The 26,245-nt window shown below is 39.6% G+C and overlaps 1 protein-coding gene across 3 annotated transcripts; it reads left to right on the top strand.

The window, feature by feature from the left end:
- Window positions 1-1,493: 1,493 nt before the first annotated feature.
- Window positions 1,494-25,838, top strand: FBXO7 (F-box protein 7). 3 transcript variants are annotated; one of them, XM_010379140.2, is made up of 9 exons: window positions 1,494-1,936; window positions 5,771-6,065; window positions 10,723-10,950; window positions 11,906-12,047; window positions 14,525-14,608; window positions 17,831-17,926; window positions 19,818-19,994; window positions 22,178-22,215; window positions 25,156-25,834. In XM_010379140.2, exons 1-9 carry the CDS (start codon window positions 1,815-1,817, stop codon window positions 25,540-25,542), a joined length of 1,569 nt encoding a protein of 522 aa, XP_010377442.2. In that variant the 5' UTR covers window positions 1,494-1,814; the 3' UTR covers window positions 25,543-25,834. The 3 variants fall into 3 exon arrangements, with proteins under 3 accessions (XP_010377442.2, XP_010377444.1, XP_010377443.2); XM_010379141.2 differs by lacking the exon at window positions 1,494-1,936 and adding an exon at window positions 2,053-2,214 and having other exon boundaries at window positions 5,923-6,065; window positions 25,156-25,838; XM_010379142.2 differs by lacking the exon at window positions 22,178-22,215 and having other exon boundaries at window positions 25,156-25,836.
- Window positions 25,839-26,245: the final 407 nt, after the last annotated feature.

Below are 26,245 nucleotides of genomic sequence, written 5' to 3'. Positions count from 1 at the left end.
AACTGGCGAGTATACCCTTTCCACAAAAAGTAAAAATGGCCTTGCTAAAAAAATTAAATTTATATTCAAGTGCTGTTTCTTTACAACATCAAAAAACCAATATTTCTAACAGCCTCAATCCTCAGGTCTGTATGTCTATCATAAAGCAGACACTTTTCACACTCTACTGCAAGAACTGATTCACTCAACTGTAAACTTTGCATGGACAGAAACATGTCTTTTTGGTCTCTGAGTCTCCAGCATGTGGGGTATCTGTCACAAAGTAGGCAATCAATACATATTTACTTGCAGAATCAAGGGTAGGATGTGGACACGTGCTGCCACCTATTGGGAGAAACTTTATTTGACTCTAAGGATTTGGACTATGGTTATCATACAAGGATGAAGCTTGATACTCTCTCTCATCTAAGTTATCATTAATTAGACCCTCTCTGGTAGCCAGCCTCCAGGATGGCCTGCAGCGATCCCTGTCTGTTGGCATTCATATCTTTGGGTGGATCCTCTCACACAGAGGGTTGGTTTGTAAATATGACAAAAGCCATATGTGACCTCTGGAGCTAGGTCATCAAAGACATTGTGGCTTATGCCTTGGTCTCTCTGGGATCACCTGCTCTGAGGGAGACCAGCTGCCATGTCATGGGGACACTCAAACAGCCCTATGGGGAGGTTCACGTGGTGAAAAACAGGTCTCCAGCCAACAGTCATGAGTGTGCCATCCTGGAGGCCGATCCTCCGGCCCTAATCAGTAACTGCTGCCCTGGCCTACACTTTGACTGTAATCTCATGGGAGACCTGGAGACAGAACCACCCAGCCACGTATCCCCAAATCCCTGACCTCTAAAACCTGTGGGACAACAAATGTTTATTGCGTTAAACTTTGGGGTGATTGTTACGCAGCAACAGAGTTCTAATAAACTGTCGAACATAGATTACTGGCTACAAATAGTTCTACTTTTTTTTTGGGACAGGGTCTCGTTCTGTGGAACTAGGCTGAGGTGCAGTGGTGCGATCACAGCTCACTGAGGCCTCGACCTCCGGGCTCAATCGGCCCTCCTGCCTCAGCCACCCAAGTAGCTGGGATTACAGGTAGGCGCTACCACGCCTGAGTAATTTCTTGTCTTTTTTGTAGACATGGGGGGTCTCACCATGTTGCCCAGGCTGATCTCCAACTCCTGGGCTCAAATGATCCACCTGCCTCGGCCTCCCAAAGTGCTGGGATTACAAGCGTGAACCACCGAGCCCGGCCAAGCCTAAGGATTAACCTAAGGCTTCTCAGAGCAGATGCCGCTGGAGCTGGGGGCCACAGAAGAAATGGCATGACACTTGGTCCTGGGGAGTGGCGACTGTATTGTCTGTCTGCAGCATCCCTGTCTGCGCTACCGTTGTTCCATGCACACAGGGAGCAAGTACACAGAGTCCCAGCTACTGCCGAGGAAAGACGGAGACGCCAGGACGCGGTCGCATCTCGGCGCCTGCGCACTGTGCCCGCGCTCTCAGGCAGTGCCGTTGCGCGCCGAGTCATCGATCGGCCGACCCCGAGAGGCCTGGCTCATTTAGGCCGCCAGCCCGCCTCCAGCTCTTGGGGTTCGCTCCAGGCGGCGCCCTCAGGAGTGGGGCGGGCGCTCATATTCCAGAACCCGACCGGCAGGGCGGCCACGGTGGCGTGGCTGTTTCCTCGTTTCGCCTCAGCAACCCCTCAGCTCCGGTAGTCGCCGGTCCGGGGTTGTAGCCGTTTGGGGCTAGAGCTGCTCGGCCCCACCGCCGTCCCCGTCGCTGCCTCCGGGTCCGGGCCCCACGGGCCGCCTGCCGCCTTCATGAGGCTGCGGGTGCGGCTTCTGAAGCGGACCTGGCCGCTGGAGGTGCCCGAGGCAGAGCCGACGCTGGGGCAGCTGCGCGCGCACCTGAGCCAGGCCCTGCTGTGCACCTGGGGGTACAGGTACGCGGGGTCCGGGGCTGGCGGCCTGCGGGGAGTGGGGAGTGCTGGGTTTGGGTGCAGGGCGGGTTGGCGTCATCTGTGGGCTGCAGGCGCGGGCGTGGCCGGGCGCTAGGCCAGGTGCGGGGACGCCGGGGGTGGGGGGACGTTCACTGGAGGCCTCGGCTCTTCCGCGCGTCGCGGAGCAGGGGGTGCCGGCAACTGGACGCGCGGGTGGTCGGCTGGGGTCCCGCTCCTGGAGAACATGGCGCGGCCTCCCGGGGGCTCCGGTCCCCTCCTGGGTGAGTCATGGCCTCTGGTCTTGCAGTGAACGAAACCGGGGAGAGGAGGGAACGCAAAATTCCCACAACTGGTTAGATTTCAAGTTGGAAATGATGAGCTTGGCTTGGGTTAAACCTTTCTGGACTGTCAGGGGTCCGAGTTAATTTCTTCAGCTGTTGGAGTATTTCAATGAAAAAGCTTGGAAATTGCTGGAAGTTAAAAAGCTGCCCTCCATCCGAGGCCACCGGTAGCTTGTATGGTTGCTGTGAAGCGGCAGCAATTTTAGATTGTTACGTTCATGCGCCAGGCATCGCGGTGAGCGCTTGGATTTAGCCGCTGAAAAGTTTTAGAAAGTACAACGTGTAGGCATATTTCAGCCCTTTGCTTTTCTTGGGCGAAATGTTGCTTTTTTTGCTAAAACTGAGGCAAACGTTGATCTTGTGAGCTTGCAGTTTGGGGGCAGTAAAGTTGAAAAAGGATCATATTCTGTTATTGGTTTATGGGACTGCAGATGAAGCTGCTTTGTTTCCCTAAAAGATATTTTTAGGGGGGCAACAATTTGGGAGTAAAGCGGCACGGTAAGAGTGGTCCTCTTCAAATACTGAGCTAGTGAATTTGAAACTTGAGTGTGCTAAGGAAAAATTAAAAAGATGTTCCCTGGGGATTTTTAGGTGAATTCTTCAAAAACAAAAACCTTCCTACATTTTCACCTTATTTTTAGGGAGTTGGGTAAAATGAGGCCGTTATTCTGAACTTCTCTCCCTTTCATTTTTCTGGATAAAACATTATTAGATTGAAAGTAAGCTTGTTTTTTTCTGATTAAAAAAATAAACCCTAAATAAGATACTGACATAACTCCTTTTAAATATTATGGTAAGTGACATGCCTACTGTTATTTCTTGTTGTTAAACCCGTGTGTTTTGCATACTGGCATCATTACCAGCAGGTCATGAGTAGAAGATTGAATAAATCTTCAAACTTAATCTTTCAAAGGTATTACCATGTGTATATATATATTTTATTATTTTTAAATTAGGCAGTCTTGAAAGGATGTGAAACTCAGTATGACTGTTTGCACAAAAGGGCCCGTTGGTTTCTCTTTCAGATTTGTTTTTACGGTTGAGGCTGGTTACCTGGACAGAATGTAAACTTCAGCTTGTGAAAGTAAACTCATTTTTTCTGAAAGTATTCTCATTTTCTAATAAAGGTGCAGTTTTAAAGTATGTCCATATGATATTATTTTAAAAGTATCTTTACTGAGCAAGTGGAGCTAGGATAGTCATGAAATGCTTTTGTTTTGTTTTTGTTTTTTACGAGAAAAGTGAAAGCAAGTTTATTAAGAAAGTAAAGGAATAAAAGAATGGCTACTCCATAGACAGCGTAGCCATGAAATGCTTTTGAAAAGCCTGGAGTTTCTAGAATTTCATTTCCTGGAATTAAATACTACTCTTAAGTCCCCAGTTTCAGAGGTATAATCCTGGAAAACTACATATGACTTTAGAAATAGCTTTTCCCTTTTTCTAGAGTGGGAGGAAAAGCTGGTGTATTTATTGAGCGGACCATGACCTTTTCTACAAACAGGTATTTGAACGTACATTGTACTAGATACTGTTTTAAAAAGCAACCTTTTGCTGTGACAGATGACCCATAAACACATAGTTCTTTTGAGGTGTTTTTCCTTTTTCTGCCAAAGTTGGGGTGGTGTTTTTGTGGGCAGATGGCAGATTTTCAACATTTTGTTTATCAAAGCATTTTGAAAACAGAAGCAGGGCCACCTGTTTTCTAACAAACAGCAATAGCTTCTATTTCAGTCATTTTAATTTCTCTACCAAGGATACTTCAATTAGTAAGAAAAAATATATTTACGAGTGAAATAGAAACATGAATTATTTGGAGCACTTTTCAAAATGCAGCATTGTGAGAATAAATAATATAATTGTTAAAGGAGTTCATCTTTTATTAACGTCTCAAAAAAGTAATGAAATTAGTATTGCTAAGTGTAAATATTTTTAAAAATGTTTTGTAATGTTTGTTAGTTATTCCTCACCACTGTGTGATGAAAAACATTTTATTCTTCTAATGTCAAATAATCTGCGATGCAGAAAGAATGGGAGTTTGTTGCTTCAGGCTTATTTGAATTCTGAGCTTGTTTAGCAGTGAGCTTTTGGGTTTGTGCTGTGTTCCACTAAAAGGCTGATGCCGACAATCAGTAGAAGGGTGAATTTAGCTTGTCATCATCAGTAAGAGAGATGAATTTATACTCAGTCATATACATACACTCCCCTAACTTTTTGTGATTATGAATATATGGATCAGGTTTTTTGGGACCATTGTGAGTAAACTTTCCTGTAAGGATATTGAATAGACATCCTTGATTTCACACTCATCTTGATCTTCCCAACTAATGTTTGGTGGTTGCATTTATTTCACGAATACTTTATATTTGCCAGTGTTGAAGATATGGTTTGAACTGTTCAGATAAGATCCCTGATCTTATGAAACTGAAGTTCTAGTGGCAGGGGTAGGGTAGACAGATAATAGATAAGTAGATACGACGTTTTCAAGTAGAACATAGCAGAATAGAGAGTGCTGGAGAGGTGACATTTGGGCTGAGACTGGAATGATGAGGAGGAGTCAGTCATTTGAAGATCTGGAAGAGCACATGCAGAGGCCCGAAGGCTGCAATGAAGCTGATCTGCTTTTTGGAACTGATGGAAAGCTCATGTGAATGGAGAACAGTGAGAGAGGATGGATGGCATAGGATGCAGTAGGATAAATGGGAAGAGGTCAAACGTTGAGCTTTGGAAGTTATGTTAAGGATTCCAAATAGAAGCTATTAGAAGATTTTAAGTGAAGGAATGATGTGATCTAATTTGTATTTTAAAGGTATTTCATTGAATCTTACATGCTGTCACTTGGAAGACACATTGTTTTATGTAACAGCAGGGGAAAAATGCTGTCAGTTGATATGTGATTGATTCTAGGAAGCATCTTAATTTCAAAGATGTCAAAATATAAAAATGTGCATCTTAGAATTGAGGAAAGCGTGGATTAATGATAGAGAATTACTGTATCCTGTCCCCCAGGTGGAGAGTTTTGGCCATTAGAAATCTATAGATTAGGCATTCATTGATAAATAATTTTGATAATTTTCTCAAAACTTTAAGCTTGATAGGGTCATGTGTGCCTATAGTCCTAGCTCCTCTGGAGGCTGAGGTGAGAGGATTGCTTGAGCCCAGGAATTTGAGGCTGCCATGAGCTGTGATCGTGCCACTGTGCCACTGCACTCCAGCCTGGGAAACAGAGTGAGACCCTGTCTCTAAAAAACAAACAAAAACAAAAATGTAACTGGACGTAGTGGCTTATGCCTGTAATCCGAGCAACTCAGGAGGCTGAGGCGGGAGGATTGCTTGAGGCCAGGAGCTTGAGACCAGCCTGGACAACATAGTGAGACCTTGTCTCTTCATTACTTAATTCTTCTAGGGTCATACTGTGTGCTTATGTATGCTTCAGATGTGCTGTTGAAGGTAACAGAAGTAGGTAGCTCTTACTATGCTTATCCGTCTTTCTTGGCAGTTCTGATACCCGATTTACAATTACATTGAACTACAAGGATGCCCTCACTGGAGATGAAGAGACCTTGGCTTCCTATGGGATTGTTTCTGGGGACTTGATATGTTTGATTCTTCAAGATGACATTCCAGCGCCTAATTTACCTTCATCCACAGATTCAGAGCATTCTTCACTCCAGAGTAATGACCAACCCTCTTTGGCCATCAGCTCCAATCAGACTAGCATACAGGATGCACAACCGAGTGATTCATTCCAAGGACAGGCAGCCCAGTCTGATGTTTGGAATGACAACAGTACGGTGGGTATTAAAGACCAATATATCAAGTAGAGTAGGTGATAAGTCATATTGAATACCTCAGTTGAATTCTGTTCCAGTCAGGATAATTATCATCAATAGATTGCACATTATTTTTCATATATATATATATATATATATATTTTTTTTTTTTTTTGAGACAGTGTCTTGCTCTGTCACCAGGCTGCAGTGTAGTGCCTCAATCTCGGCTCACTGCAACCTCTGCCTCCCAGTTCAAGCGATTCTCCTGCCTTAGCCTCCCAAGTAGCTGGGCCTAGAGGTGCACGCCACCACTCCCAGCTAGTTTTTGTATTTTTAGTAGAGACGAGGTTTCAGCATGTTGGTGTGGATGGTCTTGATCTCTTAACCTCGTGATCCTCATGCCTCGACCTCCCAAAGTGCTGGGATTACAGGCATGAGCCACCGTGCCTGGCTACAGATTATATTTTTATAGAATATATTTTTTTAACTGCTAAATGCCTATACCAATATGGGGCTGGCATCCCAAAGTACCTAGTTTCTGCCTGTTTTGTTCACATACTATCCTTCAGATGAATTATCCCTTGACTTCTATTATTGTTCCTAAGCTCATGATTCCTAGCCTTGCTTCTCTGATCTGGTCTACTCATTAAAGCTATGAATGTGGTCCAATTATTTCCAAATGACTTGCAGGATATTTATACTTGCATTTGTAAATTGTCATTGCAGACTATATGTTCAACATAAATTTGGAAATATGTGTGCTCATGTTCCCTTCTTTGTCAGTGGCACTGCTGGTTTTCTGTGGTTTTTGACTGCTTAAATCTAGCCCGTTAATACTCTTTGGCAGTTTCTCTTTTCCATTTCGGGTTCCAATGGCTTTATTCCTCAGTCTGTTTTCTGGGTTTGCCTTCCTCCTACATGATTCTGATGCTATTGTTCCCTTGCTGTCTTTCATTAACTCTTTCTCATAAACTTGTTCTCATAGTTTTTTAGCTGAAAAATACCATGTATCTCTAGTTCAACCCTGTCATTTTACAGAAGAGGAAAATGATGTCTGTCCTCCTGTACCTGGTGCTCAAGGCTTTCTGGAAAGTTACTCCACTCAACTTTTTTAGGGCTAGTTTCTGTTCTTCCCTCCTTTAAACTGTCATCTCCAGAACAGACCATCATTTCCCCCCGCCCCCACCAGCCAGCACATGCACCTGCTTGGATGCATGTGCACACACACAGCCTGGTGACTGCTTTTGTGACTTTGGTCTTACTGTTCACCCAGACTGGAACCTGTTACCTTTCCTCCCTCTCTTATCTATATTTCTACCCATCTTCCTAAGCCCTTGCCAACCATAGCCCAATAGTTTTCTTTAATTTCTTTGTATTGATTATCTGATTATCTTTATTGCCTTGTACATGCCCCATCATTTTTCCCACTTTTTTTTTTTTTTTTTTTGTGACAGTGTACCACTTTCTCACCCAGGCTGGAGTATAGGGCATAATCTCAGCTCACTGCAACCTTACCCTTCTGGGGTCAAGCGATTCTCCCACGTCAGCCTCCCCAGTAGTTGGGACCACAGACACCACCATGCCTGGCTAATTTTTGTATTTTTGGTAGAGATGGGGTTTCACCATGTTGCTCAGGCTGGTCTTGAACTCCTAATCTCAAGTGACCTGCCCACCTTGGCCACGCAAAGTAATGGGATTACAGACATGAGTCACCATGCCCAGCCTTTATCCGACCTTTTAATTTTTTGAATGGTGCAAATGATCACCTTTGTTTTTTTTTAATACCAATATACATGCCATCTTGTTAATTGTTTTTTGTATGTACACTTATCACCTCAATGTAATTGCTGACCTTAAACATTTTTGAGTATAAGTATTCATGGTAACTTGTCATGGCATTAAGTATAGACATATTAAAAAATACTTTTTAATAGATTGGTAAGTTGTGAAAATTATGTCCAGATATGTGGATTTTAATTTATTTTTAAAATTATTGTTGTATCAGTATGTTTCTGCCTCACAGAGGTAAACTGGGGAATGAGTAAGAATATTTTGCTGTATATTTAAATTATATTTCTGAGTCTTTTTTGCTGATAGGCTTGTTCTGGGATAACTTAGTAGGGCCCATTACTTTTACTTCTGTGTACTTTAAAATTGTCTAGTAAGATGAAACTTTTCATAGTATTTGTGATACTTTGCTAGTGTCCTTTTGGAAAATTTTGAGAAATTAATGTTGCTTGAAGTTACTAATTTCAGTTCTAAGATTTTGCATATTGTTTTGTATTCCAAGACTTGTAAAGGGTGACAGGAAAACCTTAAGAGTTTGGAAACTGAGCTCAAGATCTCATAAATAATGCTTTTAAGTACATTACACTCTGTAATATAGAATGGAGCATTAGAAAAGGAAAATAGATGCGTAAAACTTGAAACCATAGGAGGTAAATTTTACTCTTGTAATTAAATATCAATTTTCTTATTTCGTCATATTTGGGAATTCATCCAGTACCTCTTGAGTCTTTAATGAGAAACGGGTAGCAGGTATCAGAATCTAATATTAGCTCTCATGCATTTTAGTCACTTATTTTAGTCTTTTGTAAATGACATATGGCAAAATGATCTGTTCAGAGAGGTGTGGTGCTCACCATTTTTTTTTTTCATTTTCACACGTGAAGAATTTGATAAATACTCATATCAGAATAGCTCAGAGAATGTCAGTGGTTCCCATAGAGTAGGAGTAAGGTTTGACAAGCCCAGCAGGGGATTTTGGTATCTCCCTCTCATGTACTTCAGCCTAGGGTAACTCTTTTTCATTTTTCCACATATATTCTGTCCTACACAACTGCCAATAAGTAGTAAATGGCCAAAAGTTAGACATAGTGGTAAAGAAGCCAAACCTATTGTTTCATAGTTTAGCTTGATGTTAAGTGGTTTTTAATATAGTTGTTTCTATTTTCTCAGGAAATACGGAAATATTTTTGTGCCATACCTCATTTTTGGGTAGTGTGACTTCTCATTGGCCTCTAGGTTTTTACAAGTGACTTTGGATCTTTTCCGTAAGCCATAGGGCTTAGGTCCTCAGAGATTTTGGAAGAACAGCTGTCACCTCTGGCTCCCTTACATTCCTCCAACCTTTTACATATACTGTGTAATTTTAATTTCCTTTGCCCCTTCTTTAATGGAAATGCAAACCCTAAAAAGAAGAAACTTATGCTTTGCATTAAGAGTTGGGCATATGCCTAGGAAACAAGCTTTCTGAGCAAACTTAATATAGGTAACTTAGTTTTTTTTTTTTTTTTTTTTTTTTTTTATCTCAAAATCCTGAGCTGCAAGTTTGGAGATCTGGGTTCGTTTCAAATTTTTATTAGTTGGTAACCTTGATTATGTTATTTAATCTTTCAGACTTATAATTACAGGATCTATAAAAAGGCAGTACCTGCCATGCCTATTTTATAGGATTGTTATAAGGAACAAATAAGAAAATGTTTTGAAAATAAAGACATTATGAAGTTGTAAGGTATTATCCTTCAGCATTCGTTCAGCAGACATTGAATACCTGTTTTGTGCTAGGTACTTTACTGGGGTTACAAAAATGGGTGACATGTAGTCTGTTTTTTTATAAGCTTGTAGTCATGGAAGGATGCAGATATGTAATCAGAAAATTGCAGTGCAGTGCGGTGTGATAAGGTTAAATAATCAAGGCCGTTGTAGGGCAGAGTTGTGGTCTATGTTACCTCTTTTGAAGAAGTGGAGAATATTGGGGTGAGTAAGAAGGCACTGGCAGAAAGTGAACTTGGTAATGAGTCAGAGATCAGGTGATGAAGGACTTTGTATGCTAAGGGATTTAGAAGTTTGGCCTTCATTTGTAGGACCTGCATTTCTCAGTGTCCTCTGAAAATCTAGTTTCGTGAGATGATGTTACAGGGATGCTGCTGACAGTTGAAGACGGAGTTTTTTGGTAAAGTGTTATGCACACACTATTATTATTGTTATTAGACTCCTCAGTGCTTTTATAATGCAAATAGTGTATTTTGTGAATATGGAGCGTGAAGTTAGGTGGCTGCAGCATGTAGCATTTTCCACACTTATTCCATGTGGACTACCTTTTTTCCTGAGAACATCTAAGGCACAATTGAGGGAAATGCTGTTGTCTGTGTTGGGGATATACTGGTGAATTTTAAGCTGGGACATAGTACATGATCGGATTTTTAATTGTCAAGAAAACTCTGGCAGCAGGGGATGGGATGTATTGGAAGACAAGAAAGTTGAAGAAGGGATACTTGCAAGGGAAACTCTTGTTGGATGTCAGGAAATACATGATGAGAGTCTGAAGTACCAATGGAGCAGGAAGGGGCAAATTTTAGACATGTTTAGGAGTTAGTTTCAGTGGAACTTTGAAGACTGATCAGATTTGGGACAAGGTTTAGTTAGGTAGAGGGAGGAGTCTAGGATGATTTCCAGGTTTTTGACGTATCAGCTAGAATTAACAGGTGAGGAATTGAGGATGGAAGAGTAGGTCGCAGGCTTATTTATTTATAAGAACTCACTTAAAATGTCTCCCATTTCTGAACCCAATGATGTACTTTGACTTTCAGCACTTAGTTCACGTTAGGATACAAAAAATGTATTGTGTAAAAATAAGGCTTTTTAATTAATTCATTGTTTTGTTTTTCTTTTTCAGTTAGGGCCTAGTCAAAATTTTGAAGCTGAGTCAATTCAAGATATTGAGGATATGGCAGAGGGCACAGGTTTCTACCCCTCAGAACCCATGCTCTGTAGTGAATCGGTGGAAGGGCAAGTGCCACATTCATTAGAGACCTTGTATCAATCAGCTGACTGTTCTGATGCCAGTGATGCCTTGATCGTGTTGATACATCTTCTCATGTTGGAGTCAGGTTACATGCCTCAGGTAAGTTCTGCAAGCAAAACACAAACATTATGATTGCTCATACATGTGGATGGTTCCTGCTCTCAAGTGGCCCATAGTCTGAGAGTGGCGGAGATAGACAAAAATATAAAGCACTGTGCTATATTGGTGAAGTTCTGGGAGAGACATATTCATATATAGGATGCCAGGAATTCATGGAGGAGAACGTTTAGAATATTGCTTCTCAAACTTTAATGTGCTTTGGAATACCTGAGGACCTTATTAAAATGCAGATTCTGATTTAGTAACTGTAGAATGGACCGTGTACTTCTTCATACTCCTGCATAATACCAGTGTTGCTGGTCTGCGAGCCATGTTATAAGTTACAAAGATATAGAGTAATTCGGTGATCAGTGCACACCTGCAGCATGCCATGCACTGACCCAGAAATTAGGATATCAAAATATTGGGATATTTCCTGTCCTTAAGGAGTCCATACATAAATAGAGGAGAGAGACAAATAAAAAGATAATCGGAAATAACACAAGTAAACATAGATAATAATACAGTTGAAGTGTAACGGAAATATGAATAGAATGTTAGGGGACGAAAGGAAATGGCAAACAATTTTTCTTTGAAAAAGGCTTTACAGAGGAAGTGATATTTGATTATTTTGGAGTTTTAAATAATCATATGGTTTTGCTAGGCAGAGAAGTGAGTCTTTGAAGAGAGAGATCAATCCCTGTTTCCATGATGCAATTTTACCTATTTGAACAAAAATTTTGATTAAAAGTATTGTAATATATTATCCTATAATACACAGTATAATTATCCTACAATATGAAATATATTGGCAATATTAATGATTTGATGCATTGTATTAAGAGGACTATGTGGAGTGATTATTTCAAACAAGTTAGGAGTCTTTTGGATTTTTAATCTTTTTGAGAGTAACACCTTTCTTCGTTATTTGTTTCCCTTTCATTTCGTTCCCCAGGGCACCGAAGCCAAAGCACTGTCCATGCCGGAGAAGTGGAAGTTGAGCGGGGTGTATAAGCTGCATTATATGCATCCTCTCTGCGAGGGCAGCTCCGCTACTCTCACCTGCGTGCCTCTGGGAAACCTGATTGTTGTAAATGGTAATTGGATAGCGTAGTCATGGTTGCTCATTTATGGATTCTTAGACGTTTTTTCCAAATGTTTTATAGCCACTTCAGTGATTGGCTATCATGATACAGTTGTGAGTCCTTCTCAACTTTATTGAATTCCTAGACTACTGATAACATGTGTCTGGAAGATTATAGAGTAAGAGGTTGTTGGGTTGTTTAGGCCAGCACCCTTCACTCTTAGGGCATCCATTTTCTTGATGTCTTAATCTTTGTAATATTTTGCTCTGGGGGATAATATGAGTGAAATGAGCCTATTATACATGAACTCTTTGGAGAATACTTTTTCTTTATGCCTGTGGATGGCTTTATTTTTTTAACAAAGGTCTCGAATTGAGACATGGGGAACTAGAGCTGGGGTCACCATTTATCCAAGTTGGCATCTCTGTGGCCAGCAATGCACAACAACAATGCTAAGTTTACTGAGGCCTTAGTAAGTATGTGTTTTATTTGCTGGGCCTCCCCCAACAAATGTCACTCTGCATAAATAACTTTTCCTGTCTCCTTTTTCGTATTAAGAAATTTCACTGGAATAGCAAGGCATTCCATCCTTGTGTTTTAGTTCAGATACCACTTTGGTTCATATTAACTCCTAGTGGTCTATCATAATCACACATCCTGGAGATGCATTTGAATGACTAGGAGCTTTCATTTTTATTCTGTTTTGGGTTTTGAGATTTATCCTTTAGTTAGAAAGATAGTGTGGTAAGACTGGGAGGGCTGCGTTTGTTTTGTTTATTCAGTATAGCTCATCTTTTTTGTTTAGCAAAGGAAGTTGCTTTGGTAAGCCTTAGGTCAAAGGTTTAGGTCTGCAGCTTTTCAGTATGTTCTGCAGCTGCTCCTTTGCCTAGATGAAAGTTAGGTAGAAGCCCTATCACCACTTAAAGCAGCAAAATGTTTATTTGTTTCATTTATTGAAGTTCTGTGTGAGATTCTGTTTGAAAAAAATGGTGGTTGTTTTTTTTCCCTGCTAAAATCTATTTTGAAAGCTACTGACTTATGCTGTCTTGATCTTTGAGATGTTGGATAGTTGTCATTCCCCTCTTACGAAGTTTCTTTTTCTTCTTTTTTGAGGCAGGGTCTTGCTCTGTCACGTAGGCTGGAGTGCAGTAGCCAGAGCATGGATCATTGCGTCCTTGACCTCCTGGGCTCAAGCGATGTTCCTCCTTGGCCTCCTGAGTGGCTAGGACCACAGGCGTGTACCACCACACCTGGCTATTTTTTATTTTATATTTTGTAGAGATGAAGTCTCACTGTGTTGCCCAGCCTGGTCTCGAACTCCTGGGTTCAAGCAGTATTCCTGCCTTGACCTCCCAAAGGGCTGTGAACCACACCTGGCCTCTTAAGAAATTTCTATTTCTTTAGTCATAAGGTTCTTTGAAATGTCATTTAAAAGTCTGGAAACGTCAGGTTTAGTAGCTTTGCTGGTGCTTCACGTTTGTCAGGACATGACCGTCTGACGACACTAGGACCTAGCAATGTCTATCCAGCAGCTCGTCATCATTAGCAAATGCAGCTTTTAGCTTGGCATTCTTGTACAGAGTGTCAACAGTTTCTGCCTTCGTCTAATCATTCTGCTACATCACATCGTAACTTGCAAGGTTGAAGTTACCAAATAATAAACGTGTAGTTGCAAATTTTGCCTTGATTTCTTATAAAAGCACTTAATGACGTGTATAATAATCTCTATTCATTAGATTCAGAATACTTAATATAAAAAGAATAACTACTGAATGTCTTGATGATTTCTTAATTTCTCATACTTTGTTTCTTTACTGTTCTTGGCAAATCAGCTCTTGGCAGACTTGCATGGCAGCCAGCCATTCCAGGATTGATTCTTTGAAAAGAGCAGTGTGTCTTTAAATCTTTCCTTCACTCCAGGCATCCTGCTTGGTGCACATGTGCATAAGCACATCACTGGGCTCTTTCATGGAATGAGTTGAAGTGCGCCTTTGTATACATGATTAAAATTGAACCCTCTGGTGATGTCAAGAATATTGGTCCTTTGGGTCTGGAAGAGAGATGACGCTCTGAAAACTAGCAAGATTATTTTAATGAACAAGGGAAGACTCATTGCCAAGGGTTAAATAAAAGATAAATGGAGTTTTTAGTGACTTCATTAGAAATAGTGATTTTATTGTGTTTAGTTGCCTCTGATGAGCCTTGTTGCGTATCTTTCAATTACTAATAAGCTGCTGCCTAGTGGATTTTATATAAAGATGCTTTCTGTAGTTTTTAAGGGTGGTGTTGTAGAGTGATTTTACTTCATGTGATGCCAGGTTTACACTTTTGAACTTGCTGTCAGAGAAAGAAATAGGCGAAGAACAGTTTGTTTTGTATAATGTGTCTTTAGTATATTAGCAGCAAGGAAATGCAAGCCCATACGAAAAAAGAAAGGCAGTTGATGAAGTGACAGAATTTTTTATCATCTTTCTTTTGTTTATTTACAGCTACACTGAAAATCAACAATGAGATTAGAAGTGTAAAAAGATTGCAGCTGCTACCAGAATCTTTTATTTGCAAAGAGAAACTAGGTAATATAAACATTATTCAACTTTTGGAGTGAAACTCTGTGAAATTCGTGTAAGAAAAAAATCTGAAAGATAATGTTCAAAAGACAGAAAATTTCTATATGAGATTAAAGCATATTGAAGATAATGTGGTTTGCTTAAGAATGCAAAGGTTTAAAAAATGCAAAAGTTTTGCTTATAATTTGAGGAGTTTGTTTCTTTCCTGTTTTTCTTAGGGTCATAGAGTGCTGAATTACATTGTTATGAGATAACACTAGTATGTAAGTTATTACACTCTGATGATAGTTCATAGTTTCTGTACTAATCTTTGGAGATCTCTCTGGTATCATATTTAACCAATATGGAGATCTGTGTTTCATGGAAGTAATTCAAGTTCATTATTAAAGATTATTGGAGGAAAAACTGCAATCAAAATCTTTGTTTAAACCTACATAAATTTGATTGCTGTTTTATACAGATTAATACTTTACCAAAAGTTTGCATTCTAGGTAAGGTTTTGCCTAAACTCTATAAAATTATTAATAGATGCAAACAAGACAGATTTTCCTTTTTATCATTTTTCAGTTAAACCAAACTGTGAGAGGCAGTTACAGGTGGTTGGAGGAGAAGAGATAAGGTGGAGAGGGGAACTGACATTTTTTAAGTGCCTGTTTCATTCTGTACTTGTGTCCGTACATATGTTGTTCCATTTAATCTTCTTAGTAAACTTAGGAGGGTTTTAAGAGCCTAGTGGGAATGCTGTGGTACAGTGGGAAGATGGCATTTATAGCAGTCCTTTAGGAAAGGCTGGCTAGATTGACATGGTTGCTTTGAAGGTCTAAAGACTCATTCTTGTTCATTCCTAGGGGAGATCAGCCCTGAGAGATTGATTTATACTAACTAAAACTGACAGGAAAAGGAGACAGCAGAATACATATTTATAATGGTCTCTGGTTGAATGTAGAATCAGAACTTGGGCATTAGGTGAACTGAGCTTTTTTTTTTTTTTGAGACGCAGTTTCGCTCTGTCGCCAGGCTGGAGTGCCGTGGTGCTATCTTGGCTCACTACAACCTCCGCCTCCCGAGTTCAAGCAATTCTTCTGCCTCAGCCTCCCGAGTGGCTGGGAATACAGGTGCACACCACCATGCCCAGCTAATTATTTTGTATTTTTAGTAGAGACTGGCTCTCACCATATTGGCCAGGCTGGTCTCGAACTCCTGTCCTTGTGATGTGCCCGCCTCGGCCTCCCAAAGTGCTGGGATTACAGGCGTGAGCCACCGCGCCTGGCCGAGTTGAACGTTTAATGTCAGACTGGGCCAGAGTTTCTCAATCTTTTTATTATCACTTCCCAAAGGAGCCTTTGGAGATTTTTCCCCCCAATCTCTCTCCTTCATGAAATTTAATACCACAAATATATTTTATTTATGTACTGTGACCCTTTGAAGGATCACAAACCATATAATAGTTTTTAACCTGTCAAGGACCAGTTTTTGCCCCTGTTGAAACTGCATACACTGGACTGATGAATCTGTATAGATGGCTTTTATCATTAGGGTCAGAAAAACTTGAAATTCCTTGGCTCACTGTATAGGGAGGACCTTGTTATGGAGAGTAGAAATACTCTACACTCTACAGCAGTAGAGGTTTTATGCCCATTTTCTAGATCAGGAAACAGATTTAGAGGAAATTAAGTTACTTAAGGGTCACAGAGCTAATCAGTGGTGAAATACAGGATTGGAATAGATTTGGCTGACTCCCAGCCTTTTAAAACAACTTTTACAGGAATGTAGCTCAGATTGCTATTCTTTATCTGCTTTCTCTTAAATAAGGAAAAAGGAAATGGAAGGGAGGAGGAGTGTTAAATACTGTTAAATTACAACTTTATGGACTGTTTTAATGAAGTATTTTTAATAAAGTCTTTTATGTTGAGTAGGAATATTCTGCTCATTTGGCAAGTCATTTTAATGAATTTTTACTGTGGCTGATAGCACCTAGTAACTACAACTAGGCACTGTTATTTATCCTTTTATTCATAAGTTTCTAATTAAATAGTTACATACCAGGTTGCTGAAGGAAAAAATTCATTTAAAGAAAATCAGTTTTCACATTTGAAAAAAGCCCTTGAGCCAAATTGATTTTTAAAAATGATACCTTGACAGCAAATTTCAGTTCAAGATTGCAAGTCACACAACAAAGATTTAGACATTAGCTGCATGTCTCTTTCCTTCTTCTTATCGATCCCGTTATACTGAGTGTTTTATTTGTTATAGATAGTGAAATACATAAATATGGAATGGGGAAGGAGCAAGCATAAATTGTCTACTGATACACTAGGCACTACTCGTGGAGCTCTCAATTATAACAACGCTTACCGGGTGTAGTGGTGGTGTCTCCCTTAAACAGTTGAGTAAAAAGGTGAGGATCAGAGGGGCAGGTTATTTGTCCAAGGCTGTACACTTGGTAAATAGCAAAACAAGTGGGAACCTCGGCTGCAATTTGGTAGTGCGTCCATACTTTAATATGAGTCACGTGGGGATCTTACTATAAACTACAGGTTCTGATTTGCTAGGTCTGCAGCGGGCCTGAGATTCAGTAGTTCTAAACAGTTCCAGGTATGGTCAATTCTGGTGATCTGTCACCCACATTTTGAGTAGCAGTGTGGTGGCTAAAAATGAGTGCTTTTGAGCCACATGGACTTGGGTTTGTGCACTCTTCTGCCACTAACCATGGGACCTTGGACAGGCTTTCTGTACCTTGACCTGTTTTTAAAATGGAGATAGTAATTACTTAGGAAAGAACTTCTGATGTGAAAGTTTGAAAAATGCTTGACACAGGTGCTGATACATAGTCATCATGTGATAAATGCTATTAATTTACCAGGTTCTAAGCGTTACAGGAACAGCTCTCCGCTGTATCCTCAGTGCCCAGCACAGATTGATAGCTATTCAGGAAATCTTCCTGTGTATGAATCTCACACAAGCTTTTTCTACAATTGCAGCCTATGAGCTAGAGAGGTTGGGCACAACTCTACTAATTTGATAGCATGGAATTTTTAGCTTTTATATCTAAGATTCAGTTTTATCAAGTCTTGCACTGTACTTCTTCCATGAAGGAATTTGGTTCATGCTTATCTTTGTGAATTATTTGTGAATATTTATTTGCCATGTTGATTGTGTTTGGCAGAAATAGAGGACAGTTTTTCCACTTGATTTTGGGTTTTGATTTTTCATTAAAAAATATTCTAGGGGAAAATGTAGCCAAGATATACAAAGATCTTCAGAAACTCTCTCGCCTCTTTAAAGACCAGCTGGTGTATCCTCTTCTGGCTTTTACCCGACAAGGTAAGAGATGAAATACTATCTCAGTTCAAGGGACTATAAAGAATAGTAAGTATACTTAGTATTCTTGGTGGGTATGACATCTGACTGCCCTCTTTTCTGCTCCTAGCTAAATGTTCCTCTTTTAAGACTAAGCTTAACATTCCTTAAGTGCTATTTACTTTCTCTTTGTATCTCTGCTATTTTGTACATATTTTTATTATCGACTCTTTTCCATGGACTATAATTGTTGATATGATTTCTTTCCACCTAAGGTTGGGAATATCTTGAAGGTAGGGAATATATCTACTTTTGTATTCTTGTGGTCTAGCATGGGGTCAGGTACATAATAGATGCTGTTTCTCTCTATACACATATATATATGTGTGTATATATACACACATATATATATACACACACATATAAATAATATATGGTCTATAATTGGATCTGAGTTTTTTTTTTAAACCATTTATTGGAGGCTCTATGCAGGCACTTTGTTGGGTATTTCACATGCATTCTTATTTACTGCTAATGACTTTGAAGTAAATTTTATGGTACTCATTTTATACATGATGAAATCATAATTCAGTAAGGTTTATAATTCACTCAAGATCCTTATATTAGCTTTCTCTTATTATTTTATTTTATTTTTTGCAGTTAAAAAAATTTAAAATCTCAGTGACTTACAGTGAAATTTACTTCATGCTCGTGTACATGTTGTATGTGGGTTTGCTTTGGCTGAAGGAGTTGTCTTTATCTAGGACATGCTCCTCTTGTGGTAGAAGGAAAAGAATGCCAGTGGCCCAATTATGTGTTCGTTCAACGCTTTTGCCCAGAAATTATATATGTCACTTCCACTCACATTTTATTGAAAAAATAAGACAAAAATGGCCAAGCCTGATGGTAGTGGGGTGGGGAAGTATAATTATGTATAGGAAGTGGTTGAGAACCATAATACTATCTACCACAATTCTCCAACTAGTAGGTAGTTTCTGACTTATGTGAATAGATAGTGGCTTTTATATGCTCTCTGTGTGTAGAGAAGTAAGTAATATTTTTGGTGTCAAGTTGAACAGTGGCATGTCTATTATAACAGTAGTCTTTATAGTTGGTGATGAGGGAAAGGAAGTAATGTCAATTGAAAAACACATGTAGATATGTCTTTGTTGGATTTTGATTATTTTTGCTAGTAGAGAATAGTATCACAAATATTTTGAAGGTGCTGATAACCAAAACATAATTTTCACTGAACTTGGAACATATTATTTTTCTTTTCCTTCCTTGGCTTTGTTTCTGAATTTATCTATCTCTTTTTAGCCTGCTAGACTTCAGATAATAGTAATTTGCTAACACTTGAGTGCTTATGCTTGGTGTGCCAAACATTGTTCTAAGCACTTAATACGTATTAATATGTTTACTTTTCACAACAACTCATTGAAGTAGGTGGGATGTAATATTAATCCATTTTACAGATGAAATTAAGTTAGAGTTTAAATAACTTGTCCAAAGGCACACAGTTAATAACTGGCAGGGAATCAGATATAAAAGCCAATAATTATTTTCTGTAGTTGAATGAAGAAATTTTGTTGTATTGAATAATGTTTGAGACAGAAGAGGCCATTGGCTAGTATTTAGCAATTGTCATAGTTATTTGATTTATATTAAAAAGCATTTGTCTTTCTACTAAAACATCAAGGGAGTAAGGGCCTAGAGTTGCATGAGTTAGTAGTAATTATAGTCAAGCTGGGGTTAAGAATTTGTTGTAGATGATGCATACTTGGGGATAATTAAGAGTACCATCTAATTTTTTGCCACTTTAGAAAGGAACGGGTGGCAACTTTATTGACTGTGTGGAGAAAGCCAGATGTTCTTTACTCAGTAATACCTGTTACTTCTCTTTTTTTCCTTTTAGCACTGAGCCTACCAGATGTATTTGGGTTGGTCGTCCTCCCATTGGAACTGAAACTACGGATCTTCCGACTTCTGGATGTTCGTTCCGTCTTGTCTTTGTCTGCAGTTTGTCGTGACCTCTTTACTGCTTCAAATGACCCGCTTCTGTGGAGGTTTTTATATCTGCGTGATTTTCGAGGTGATTTCCATAATGACATATCACAAGAAAGGGCTCTTTCTTATTGTCTTAATTACTCAGCTCACCAAAAGTTTTTAGTTGTAGGATTTTTCTGTTGCAAATAATTTTAATAGTCTTAAAGAGACTGACCTAAGCTTCATATACCTTTGCCTGTGTCCCTAAAACTCTCTCATTTTTGTATTTTGCACAACACAAATCGCTCATTAGTGTAAGAAGATTATTTCAGGATAGAAAAATGGAAGTAAGACAAGCTTATTTTCTCGCTAGAGACAATAGTCAGCATCTGACTTAGAAATGAGCTGGCATTTCTGAACTGCTTTCATGGTTGAGACCAGTGTGTAAGTTAAGAAAGTTTTGTTGACCTCTGCCATGTTGCCAGGGCAGCTTTATTTCTGTATGGTCACATTGTGGTGACCTGGTAATTATTGTGGCAGTGATGATGGTAGAACTTGTGCATCAGGATTTCCTGCTACAAGGCCAAAAGCCTGATTGTGGAACTTTTTTTCTGCTGCCACCATTTTACTACATATTGGTGTTTTCAGATTGTTTGACCCTGGGGTGGGTCATGAAATCCATTTAATGGGTCATGTTACAAAAAAACAAAACCCACAATGGAAAAATCCATATTTATTTTATAAATAGCATTCCTGTTTATAAAATAGGAGTAGACTTCTATTTCAATTATGTATAGGTAGGTGCATACTGTGTTGCAATGTAAAATTTTTATGTGGTTCACATAAATGTTTGAATGATAGTGCTATATGTGATGTTAACACATACTACCTTAGTAACTGTAAAAATCTGGTGGGTAGATAGCTCCCTTAAAAAAAATGTAGAGTCATTTGGATTGCTACAATGTTTTTTTCTTTTAAAATTTCAAAACGTAAGAAGTGTAAATGACCCAGTTTGTTCCTTTTCCTCTTCTTTGATTCCTGAGGTCCTCTTTTTGCTTTATTTATGCCCCTGAATTTGACATTTAAAATGTTATTTTGTCACAATTGGCAGCAAGAAAGCATCATCTCAAAAAATAATTCATTTTATTTTATTTTATTTTTTTGAGACAGGATCTAGTTGTGTTGCCCTGGAGTGCAGTGGCGCAATCATCGCTTACTGCCACCTCCAACTCCTGGGTTCAAGTGATCCTCCCTCCTCAGCCTCATAAGTAGCTGAGACTATAGGCATGCACCCCCATACCTGGCCAACTTTTTTGTTTGTTTATTTTTAGTGGAGACAAAGTCTTGCTGTGTTGCCCAGACTGGTCTCCAACTCAAGAAAGAAATAAAAATGTAGTAAAAAAGAAAAGGCAGAATGACTGATGTATATGGAAGCACTGAGAAAAAGCAGGGTATGATATAAATACTCCTAAAAGGAACAAATACTCTTTCACTTGTATATTCAAGTTTAGGATTAAAGCACAATTATTCTTTAATTTTTAGATTGTGGCCCACAAGCTCATTTGTAAGCTGTTCCGATTTTTCTATAGATATAATGTTATGGGGCCAGAGCTTTTATAAATCTTACTTCCTTGCTAATGTAGTAACTTGTAGAGAAGATACCATCTTTTATCCAAACACTTTTGTATACTTAAAGTTGAATGGGTTTCTTTTTCCCCATTTCACATATTTCAAATAAATAAGTACATTAAAAAATACTTAGTTACAGGTCATGCTTCTGATAGCCGAGTCATTCAGGACATGGTTGGGAGAAAATAGTGTAACCAGAATATGGATGAAAGACTAAGTCAGTGTGACCTCCAGTAATGAACATGGGCTGTAATACAGAAACTCTGAGGTTACCCAGTTTGGTGTAACATGAGACATTGGATTAGAAGCAGGTGACACACCTAAATGAGATTAGGGGGAGAAGATACAGTGTAGAACTAGTTAATGAACAAAGAGAGTAGCCACATGTTTCTCCATAGTCCCTGAGGAATCACTGCATTGAATTACCGTGTAGCACAGAGCAGCGGTGATCACCCTTAACCATCAAGAAAGTGTTTGAATTATTAGATAAGAAAATACGAATGATACAGTGTGTGTTATATAAATTATTCGTTTTTTTTCCTTTTTTTCTTATGCTTAATGGGTAAGTTTCACTTTTCTTAGGAGAAAAACAAAACCCATTGTTTAATGCTGGATGAATGAAATGTTTTTAAATCCTTATTTTTCATTTTTCCTTTGTAGACAATACTGTCAGAGTTCAAGACACAGATTGGAAAGAAGTAGGTATTTTTAAATATTAAGGCTAATGTCCATAACACAGAAATGACTAGTGAATTAATATATTAAGGGTATATTTTCACTTTTATATGATGTAATGAAATCTGTTTTCATTTAATTTACTGCTAAATTTCAGTAAATGAAAATGTTTTCAACTTTTACTTTAGACTCAGTCCTTATTTTCTTATAATTATATGGAAAAAATGTTAACACAATGATTATTTTTCATCTTTATTGTAAAACATTGTTTTGTTGCAACAAAATTTAAATGAATTGTCTTTGTGCTGGAGTAGTCATCAGCTGTTCAGCTAGTTAAAATAGTACCTTATGAAAAGAATATATTATATTGTTTCATAAGGTACTATTCTAAGGTCTCCATAACAGAAACTGCAAGGTAGAGCAGCAAGTGTTGATGGAGAAGCTGCTGCAAGTTATCCAGAAGATGTAGCTAAAATCACTGATGAAGGTGGCTGCATTACACAACACATTTTCAATGTAGATGAAACAGCTTTCTATTGGAAGAAGACGCCATCTATTTCATAGCGAGAGAGAAGTCAGTGCCCAGCTTCAAAGGACAGGCTGACTCTTTTTTTTAGGGACTAATGCAGTTGGTGATTGTTGAAGCCAGTGCTTATTGACCATTCTGAAAATCCTAGGGCCCTTAACAATTATGCTCACTCAGGCTGGGTGCGGTGACTCACGCCTGTAATCCCAGCACTTTGGGAGGCCGAGACAGGCGGATCACCTGAGGTCAGGAGTTCGAGACTATCTTGGCTAACACGGTGAAACCCTGTCTCTAGTAAAAATAAAAAAAATTGCCGGGTGTGGTGGTGCGCATCTGTAATCCCAGCTACTCAGGAGGCTGAGGCAGGAGAATCGCTTGAACCCGGGAGGCAGAGGTTGCAGTGAACCAAGATCGCTCCATTGCACTTCATCCCAGGAGACAGTGCAAGACTCTGTCTCAAAAAAAAAAAAAAGAAAGAAAAAAGAAAAAAGGAATTATGCTAAATCTGTGCCTTTGCTCTGTAAATGGAACAACAAAGCCTGAATGACAGTACATAGTTTATGGCATGGTTTACTGAATACTTCAAGTCCACTATTGAGGCCTACTGCTTATAAAAAATACTCCTTTTAAAATACTACTTCTCATTGACAATGCAGTCAGTCATCCCACATCTCTGATGGTGATGTGCAAGGAGATTAATGTTTTCATGTCAGCAAACACAACTGCATTCTGAAGCTCATGGATCAAGGAATAATTTTGACTTTGAATCTTATTATTTAAGAAATATATTTTGTAAGGCCATAGTTGCCAGAGACAGTGATTCCTGATGGATCTGGAGAAAGGAAACTGAAAACCTTTTGGAAAGGATTTACCCTTCTAGATGCCATTAAGCATATTCAGGATTCATGGGGGGAGAGGAAATATCATTAACAGGAGTTTGGAAGTTGATTCCAATCCTCATGGATTACTTTGAGGGGTTCAAGACCTCAGTGGAGGAGTGCAGATGTGATGGACCTAGCAAGAGAGCTAGAATTAGAAGTGGAGCCCAAAGATGGGACTGAATTGCTGCAATCTCACAGTCAAACTTGAATGGATGAGAACTTGCTTCTTATGGATGAAGAGAGAAAGTGGTTTCTTTTTTTAAAAAAATGTCGGCCGGGTGTGGTGGCTCACACCTGTAATCCCAGCATTTTGAGGGGCCAAGGTGGGTGGATCACGAGGTCAGGAGATTGAGACCATCCTGGCTAACATGGTGAAACCCCATCTGTACTAAAAATATAAAAAATTAGCCAGGCGTGGTGGCGGGCACCTGTAGTCCCAGCTAACTTGAGAGGCTGAGGCAGGAGAATGGTGTGAAACTGGGAGGTTGAGCTTGCAGTGAGCCAAGATCGCACCACTGCACTCCAGCCTGGGCAACAGAGCAGTGAGACTCCATCTCAAAAAAAAAAAGAGTCAGTAGTTTTTGGGTTACAGGTGGTTTTTGGTTACATGGATAAGTTCTTGAGTGGTGATTTCTGAGATTTTAGTGCACCCGCCACCCAAGCAGTGTAAACTGTACCCAAGATGTATGTAGTCTTTTAGCCCTCACCTCCCTCCCAGCCTTTCCCCCTAAGTCCCCGGAGTCCATTATGTCATTCTTACACCTTTGCATCCTCATAGCTTAGCTCTCACAAGATTTGGTTTTCCATTCTTGAGTTACTTCACTTAAAATAATGGCCTCCAGCTGCATCCAAGTTGCTGCAAAAGACATTATTTCATTCCTTTTTGTGGCTGAGTAGTATTCCATAGTATATATATACCACCTTTTCTTTATCAGTGGTTTCTTGGAATGGAATCTATTCCTGGACAACAAAGGATTTCGAATGTGACATAAATGTAGTTGACAAAACAGAAGCAGGGTTTGAGAAGGTTGACTCTGATTTTGAAAGTTTGACTGTGGGTAAAATGCGATCAAACAGCATTGCATGTACAGATAAATCTTTCATGAAAGGAAGAGTCCGTCAATGTGGCAAACTTCACTGTTGTCTTATTTTAAGAAATTGCCACAGCCACTTCAGCCTTTAGCAACCAGCACCCTGACCCGTCAGCAGCAATGAACGTGGAGGCAAGACCCTCTACTAGCAAAAAGATTGCAACTTGCTAAAGACTCAGGTGATTGTTAGCATTTTTTATCAATAAAGTATTTTCAAATTAAGGTATGTACATTGTCTTTTTAGATATAATGCCATTGCACACTTAGTATAGTAAACATAGGATTTATATACACTGGGAAACCAAAAAATTTGTGTGACTTGGTTTATTGCATTGGTTTGGGACTAAATCCACAATATCTCTGAGGTGTACCTATAGATCTTTACTATGAAAGCAAATTAGAACTACAGGGAAACATCCAGATCACTTACCTTATCTTGTTCTTTTATTTTTCTTTTTTCTACAGCTGTACAGGAAGAGGCACATACAAAGAAAAGAATCCCCCAAAGGGCGGTTTGTGATGCTCCTGCCATCATCAACTCACGCCATTCCATTCTATCCCAACCCCTTGCACCCTAGGCCGTTTCCTAGCTCCCGCCTTCCTCCAGGAATTATCGGGGGTGAATATGACCAAAGACCAACACTTCCCTATGTTGGAGACCCAATCAATTCACTCATTCCTGGTCCTGGGGAGACACCCAGCCAGTTCCCTCCACTCAGACCACGCTTTGATCCAATTGGCCCACTCCCGGGACCTAACCCCATCTTGCCAGGGCGAGGCGGCCCCAATGACAGATTTCCCTTTAGACCCAGTAGGGGTCGGCCAACTGACGGCCGCCTGTCGTTCATGTGATTGATTTGTAATTTCATTTCTGGAGCTCCATTTGTTTTTGTTTCTAAACTACAGATGTTAACTCCTTGGGGTGCTGATCTCGAGTGTTATTTTCTGATTGTAGTGGTGAGAATTGCACTCCCAGAAGCCTTTTAAGACTACAGCCCTAGGGGTGGTGTGACCCGAAGGTTGCTTTGTGGCAAGGTTGGCCTTGGGAATAGTTGGCTGCTGATCTCCCTGCTCTTGGTTCTCCTCTCGATCGAAGGTTGTTTTCTGATGCTGTTCTTACCAGATTAAAAAAAAAAGTGTAAATGACATGGTGGTCTTGATTTTTATTACAGAAAGATACGTAATAAATATTCAGAACAGATACACAGTGTTATTTGGACATTTCAGAATTATCAGAACACAGCATAGGCAGATGATTTTTGTAAGGGGTTTGTTTTTGTTTCTGTTTTTTTTTTTTTTTTTTTTTTTCCATTTTAGCAGTGCTCTTTTTCAAAGGCCTGATTTATGAACTGAATGAAAGCAGCTAGTTTGGTTGAACTGGACTTGGGGTGGGTGCTTTGGCCACACACCCACTCGGGTCCACCTCTTCTCTCTCTGCAGCTCTTTCTTGGGTTCTGTGGTGGAACTTTCTGGGCTGTGAAGCAATGTTGTTCAAAGGCCATTTGGTATTAGGGACTCCTGTTTGTGGCTCCTGGGATGAGGTGGTTATGATTTT

The sequence above is a fragment of the Rhinopithecus roxellana genome, chromosome 13, assembly GCF_007565055.1.
Source record: "Rhinopithecus roxellana isolate Shanxi Qingling chromosome 13, ASM756505v1, whole genome shotgun sequence".
NCBI lineage: Eukaryota > Metazoa > Chordata > Mammalia > Primates > Cercopithecidae > Rhinopithecus > Rhinopithecus roxellana.
The sequence above is the reverse complement of the archived record's forward strand: the minus strand, read 5'-3'. Positions and strand labels throughout refer to the sequence as shown.

What these genes read in the sequence shown, in the direction of transcription:
- FBXO7 (XM_010379140.2), top strand. Translation starts at nt 1,815, where the DNA reads ATGAGGCTGCGGGTGCGGCTTCTGAAGCGGACCTGGCCGCTGGAGGTG. An exon ending in AAACCTGATTGTTGTAAATG is followed by an intron (nt 12,048 to 14,524) that starts GTAATTGGATAG and finishes GTTTATTTACAG; the next exon opens with CTACACTGAAAATCAACAAT. An exon ending in AAGACACAGATTGGAAAGAA is followed by an intron (nt 22,216 to 25,155) that starts GTAGGTATTTTT and finishes TTTTTTCTACAG; the next exon opens with CTGTACAGGAAGAGGCACAT.